Below are 6,063 nucleotides of genomic sequence, written 5' to 3' on the forward strand. Positions count from 1 at the left end.
GCGCCGCTGGGGCTCAGCAGCCCCGGCCCCGCTGCCGGGAGGCTCGGCCCCGGGGGTAGGGGTTTGCTGAGTCCCGTGTCTCTCCCTGCAGCTGAACCCCGACGTGAACGTGTTCCACCGTAAATTCGTCAATGAGGTCCGGAGGTGCGAGGAGATGGACCGAAAACTCCGTACGTTCCCACTAGGGTTGATGTGGCTCTGACTCTGCAGGTTTTGCTTAAAAAAAAAACCCAGTCAAGGCAGGCTGAAGCTGCAGGGCAGTGTTAGGAACCGAGCAGAGGGGTGAGGGCAGGGGCACGGCTCGCTGCCTCCAGGGATTCACCTCCCCCTCGGAAGATAACTGGCCAAGTTAGACAATCTTGGAATAGGAGGTGAAGGAATCAGCTGCTGCTGGGGCCAGGTGCAGGTTGGGGTAACTGTTTGACACTGAAGTGTTTGTAATTAACACTTTTGATGCTGTCTCTGCAGGGTTTGTGGAGAAGGAGATTAAAAAGGCAAACATTCCTATCATGGACACCGGTGAAAACCCGGAGGTGCCTTTTCCACGTGACATGATTGACCTGGAGGTAATGATGTGTTAAGACTCAACTAATGTTGGACTCTGGACGGAAACAGGGAAAATTGTCTCTGTTAGTCAATGCCTGCAGAATTTAGTGGCAGGAGGGCATTAGCTCAGTCTCCAGCTGTCCCTGGAAGCAGTTCTGCCAGCACACAGTGGGCTGGCTGTGTTTGTCCAAATACAGAGGTGAGAGTACTCAATAGGAATTTCACCATTGAAGTGAGCCAAAAACTGATGGAACTACATGATTTATGGTGGTGAGTCATAAAACTCTTATCAATCCAGTCCATAAAAATCTGGCTGAGTATGAGAAGTCTGCAGTTGCCTGTAGATGTGGCAGATCTGGATCTGTGCCACAGCAGGCTGGAGATGCACCTGTAAATCCATGCGAGTTAGGTGGGGATGTGAAGCATCTCACCTGCTTCTGTGGGTTGATAGACTGAGCAGCACTTACTTATGGAATTGCTTAAAGTCCTTTTTCTTTCTCCTTTTCACATCTTCCAGGCAAACTTTGAGAAAATTGAAAACGAGCTTAAAGAAATCAACACCAACCAGGAGGCTCTGAAGAGAAACTTCCTGGAGCTGACAGAATTAAAATTTATACTGCGTAAAACTCAGCAGTTTTTTGATGAGGTCAGAATACCAGTGGGGTTTAACACTTGGGGAGCTGGCTCTTCTCATAGAAATTACCATTTTTATTCTCAAATATATTTTAGTTGCTGTTTTGGACAGCAGGGTCATTTTATGCTTCATTTAAGAAAGCCGCACAAATTGTTTTCCATTTTTCATGCAGTACACACCCATGATTTACCTCCTACGATGCTGATTTGGGCTTGTTCTAGTTAAGCAATGGTTTGTCTAAAAATTGTGTAAAATAATTAAGGTGTGAGTAGTTTTGAAAGCACATCAACAGCCCCAAAATTTGGTGCTACAGCAAGCAGTGTCCCGAATGGGTAAGAGTCTCTTCGGTGCACGTGCAGAGGAGTTACGATCGAGCTGAATTCTCTTCAGCCTTTAAAGTGTTGTGTGGAGACTCATCAGGGTCATAATAAAAAGTCCACTGAAGTAATAGATTAATTAATTATTGAATTGAGCCTTTGATCAAACCCTGAAGCTCTCAGAGGTCAGTTGTGGAGCAGAGCTGACATTTAAAGTCTTCGACATTTTGTCAAATACCATCTGGGCCAGGAACTGGCAACTTTCACTAGACCTGAGAGGAGCTTCTCCGATGTCGTTCATGGCACCGACATAAATCCTGCCTGGGAGAAGACATAACCCTTCCTTGTAAAGCCAAGTATCTCAAGAGTCTTGGCAGTTCTCTCAAAGAGCTCCCATATGTTTTTCAGGACGTGTTTTTGCCGAGTAGATGTCCTGTTTCCTCTAATCTCAGGATTTGATCAAAGAATTCTTAACGGAAATGGCTCCTGGTATTTACAAGGGCTATTGTCAAGTGGAGCTGGACTCCTGCACACTTCAGGCCGTTTATCTAACGGGTTTTTTTTGTTGTTGTTTTGGCACGAGGTGTTGCCTGTTCAGGCACCAAGGTTGGTCCTGTGCCAGTCATAGTCACTGCTGACACAGATACTGCTGTTGGTGTGAGGGCTGCTGGGTTGTGGGGTTGATTTCAGTACAAAAAACCCCTTGTCTTCGAGTGTTGAATGTTCACTTCAAAGTGTCCCTTGGACAAACAGGATTAACCTGATAATCCATTACTTTACTGTGTTAAAGTAGTACTGCCTGTTCTGAGTATCATGTAAACCCAAGTCCTGAGCACTTTTGTATTGAGAATGAATCCCAGACTGGTTTGGGTTGGGAAGGACCTTAAAGCTCATCCCCATCCACCCTCCTGCCATGGGCAGGGACACCTTCTACTGGGTCAGGTTGCTCCAAGTCCCATCCAACTTGGCCTTGTTAATTACTGTCCTCTCCAGTGAGGGCTGCCCACTCCTCTTCTTCAGCTGCAGTGGGATCAAACTAAATTTAAAGATTAAAATCAATTTTCTAAACAGTCCATGTCAGGTCACCCACAGCCTTACACAAACCAGCCACAGAAAGCTTAGATGTGTTCTGCTTCTCTTTGATTACTGTTTTCTGTAGTAATAAAACAAAATACACCAAATAACATGTGCTGCTCTATGTAAAAGCAAACGGAACAGCTCACAGGTGATGTTCAGTGAAACGTAAGTGTGGACAATTTAAACCTGTCTCAGTTCATGCTGTGCTCAGCAAACAGCCGGGGTGAGCCCCGAGCAGCCCAGAACTGCCTCTGCTCATCATCCTGGAGTGGCCAATGCTCCCCTTCTCCATGCTGCCATTGCACAGCACTTTCAACACTTGAAGACTACAATAACTTGTAATTAAGATTATGTTATTCATAGTAATGAGTTGCACAAGAAATGGCTGACTCTCCAATTCCTTCGTGCTTGACGTTTACTCTCCAGAGTTCGAACATGGGGGGAGGGAGGGTGGCAAAATGTCCTCTTGTTCCTCCTGTGACCATTCCAGCCCAAGCAGCCATTTCTTGTTCCAACACACCATGTTGATGATTATGCTCCTTTTCTCAGTCTTCTTGTCCTTGCTTATGAAGAGCGATATGAGCTGGAGAGATTTCTCTGAGAGCTTTGCCTAGAGTCTGAGCGTAAAAGAAGACTGGAAAAGTAACGGTTAATGGCATGCAGTCCCTTCTTCCTCCCTCTGACTCTTCTGCCATCTGCTTTTCTCTGTTTGCTTTACATCTGTCACTTCTGTCTGGCTCTGGGTTACTAGTTAGGTGGTGACATGAATCTTTTTTTAGTTCTTGTGAACATTGATTTTTGTCCTGTTTGTGACCTGGAAGGGGCTTGAATTGTATGGTGTTGCACTGGGCAAGAACCATCCCTGGGCAGGACTGGAATCATGAGTGGAGGAAATGAACCTCTTTTGAGATGAAAGGTGCTGTTCTGGATGCTGATCAGGGGATCAGTAAGCAATTTAAAAATGTTTAATAATGAAAACTCTGCTTCTTGATTACTGACATGGAAATGCTTGGGGGATTCCAATCCTGAATGACCTCATGTAGTAAAAAATACTCCACAATAACTCTGACATTTCACTCACTGCTGGTGAAAACTCATTTTCAAAGTAAATTTCCCAGAATCCTGTTTTCCTGCACTGGAACTGGATAGCTCCTCCATTTCCACGTAGTCTCAATTTTTTATTTCTATTAAATCCCCCAGCAGTGCTCTAGTTATCCTTCCAGCTGCAGAGCTGCTGCTGCTGTGCCTTTTCCTTTCTAGAAAGCGTGTGCTCATCAAAGCAGAATGGTTGAGAAATGAATTTAAGGAACATGGAATTCGTAATGCAAATAATCCCTGCAAAAGAACATTCTCTTTTAGTAAAACTGGTTTAATCCACATTTATTCTAAACTGTTTTGTTTTGTAATTCTAAGCAGGACTTGTCCTGAATAAAGGACACAAGTGGGCCAAGCTAGTATTAAACATATATAACAAATTATCTCTCAGGTGGGGCAAATCCAAAGGTGTCACATGTGCTGTCCTTCCTTTTTCATGAGTCATCTGCTAAAATGTGCATCACGTCACAAAAAATTACTGCAGACAGAGTCTTGATTACTGGAAATACAATACAAGCCTCTTAAAATTGTAACTTAGTGTTCTTCAACATCCTGAAATTGAGATGTCAAACAGTTGCTGGGATGTTTGGTCTGTGTGTTTCGTTTTCAGGTACCAAACTTTCTTATTTTAGTTGTGTTCTCCATGAACTGAATTTTAATTCAGTTTTTGATGTTGCAACAAGTTGCCTTAGAGCTGAAAGGATCAGGGATTCCCTGTGGTGCCTTTCCAAGCTGAATGAAGAGCTTCCTCCCTCATGTTACATCCTAAGCTGCAGCAAGTGTGTGTACAAGCAGTTGAGCTGCATTTGGTGTCAGCCTTGCAAAAACTCTCTTGTATATGGCAAACACTTTTATTTGACAAGCAGGTAAAGTGTTGGAGAGATTTTCATTCTGACACAACTACTGCCCAAATACAGAGACTGGGGCTGTTACTGCACTTGCCACAGATTTTGCAAGGCTGTGCTCTGTGTGTGTGTGGATATGAAGTGTCCTTGGGTCAAACTCTGCCTTCCAGTGTGATTTAGCAAGTTCCCTTGATGGCTTTGTGGGAAAGACCTCGAGCATACCACAGAGGGTAGACTTTGGCCCTCTGGTTGTTCTCAGGAACTGTAATTTTTGGCATTTCATTATATAAGCTGCAGAGGTAGAACTAAGTGTGAGGCGGGGTTGAACAAGTGTGAAGATGGTGCACAAGAGGATGTGATCTGAGCATCCTTGACCTGAATTTCTGACACTTACAAGCCATATTACTAAGAATTTTAGCCTGCAAATGAGTTGCAAAGAAGGACAGTGTAAAACTGTCCTGTTTTAATGCCTGGCTGGCCAAGAGATGAGCCATGTTGCCAGCCTGCCCTAAGCAGTGTGTGTGCCTGGTGGTGAACCATACGATGAATAAGGATAAATTAATTTAATATCTGGGGAAATACATGACTCAAGTGTGTTTCTCTGGTTTGTGCCATTAAAAATGATTCTTGGGAACATCACTTGTATTTAAAACTTGGAATTTTTTTTTGAATTCTGCCTTTCTTCAGACTTATATATCTCTCAGCCCCTTTGTTGCAACAATCCTCAATCCTCTTGTATGGAAGCCCTGCTGAGCCATTCCATTTTTCCTCTTGTTTTTCTCCTTCCATGTGTGATTCTTGCTGTCTTTTCTGTCATCTCGTTCCTCTTTTTGCTGTCTTATGTTTGCTCTTCCTTTTCTTTCCTTTCCTTTCCTTTCTTCCTTTCTTTCTTTGTCTCCCCCAACTATCTCCTGGCTCCTCATTCCCTGCATGCCACTAACTGGTTTCATTAGATATTAATTGATTTGTGAATTCAGGCTGAATTGCATCATCAGCAGATGGCGGATCCAGACCTGTTGGAGGAATCCTCTTCACTGCTGGAGCCAAGCGAGATGGGAAGAGGTGCCCCACTCCGACTCGGGTAATTGCAGTTTGGGATTCCTGGATTTGGGATTATCAGCCTGTGGAAGCCACAATGATTTGAGCATAGTTGTGGAACTTTCCACACCAAGCAGCTGAAAGCTGATGTAAAACCAGCTCTCTGTTCTTTTCCTGCCCATATTAACTTCCCATTTCATGTTTATGCTTCACACGTTTCTCTTTGCACCAAAGAATTAACCCAGTTTGTTCTGTGTAAGTCTGTCTGGTGCTCTCCTCAGACATTCTGAGATCTCACAGCTTTGTTGAAAGTTGTAACTACTGTGGGCACATAATGGTCTGAAATAACTGTATAGTTCTACATCCTCTTTATCAGCTGCTTCCAGGCTTCCCTGTGCGTGTGCAATTCTTTATCTGGATGTGGGGGTTTGGTTCAGTGAGGTCTGAAGCATGAGCCCAGGACATAGTCACTGGCAGCTGTGGCTGCTCTAACCCTTGCAGCCAATGTACC

The 6,063-nt window shown here is 44.2% G+C and overlaps 1 protein-coding gene across 5 annotated transcripts in view; it reads left to right on the plus strand.

The window, feature by feature from the left end:
* Nucleotides 1-55: 55 nt before the first annotated feature.
* The window catches only part of ATP6V0A1 (ATPase H+ transporting V0 subunit a1), a 27,546-nt gene continuing 21,538 nt past the window's right edge, over nucleotides 56-6,063 (plus strand). For 2 of the 5 annotated variants that reach the window (XM_017740360.1, XM_017740524.1), the window contains exons 1-4: nucleotides 56-170; nucleotides 469-566; nucleotides 1,064-1,192; nucleotides 5,492-5,595. In XM_017740360.1, coding sequence (XP_017595849.1) covers nucleotides 155-170; nucleotides 469-566; nucleotides 1,064-1,192; nucleotides 5,492-5,595 — 347 coding nt within the window. In that variant the 5' untranslated portion in view covers nucleotides 56-154. The remainder of the gene's footprint in view (nucleotides 171-468; nucleotides 567-1,063; nucleotides 1,193-5,491; nucleotides 5,596-6,063) is intronic. The other 3 variants (XM_017740303.1, XM_008639698.2, XM_017740414.1) reach the window with 2 other exon arrangements.

The sequence above is a fragment of the Corvus brachyrhynchos genome, unplaced genomic scaffold, assembly GCF_000691975.1.
Source record: "Corvus brachyrhynchos isolate BGI_N302 unplaced genomic scaffold, ASM69197v1 scaffold30, whole genome shotgun sequence".
Lineage (NCBI taxonomy): Eukaryota > Metazoa > Chordata > Aves > Passeriformes > Corvidae > Corvus > Corvus brachyrhynchos.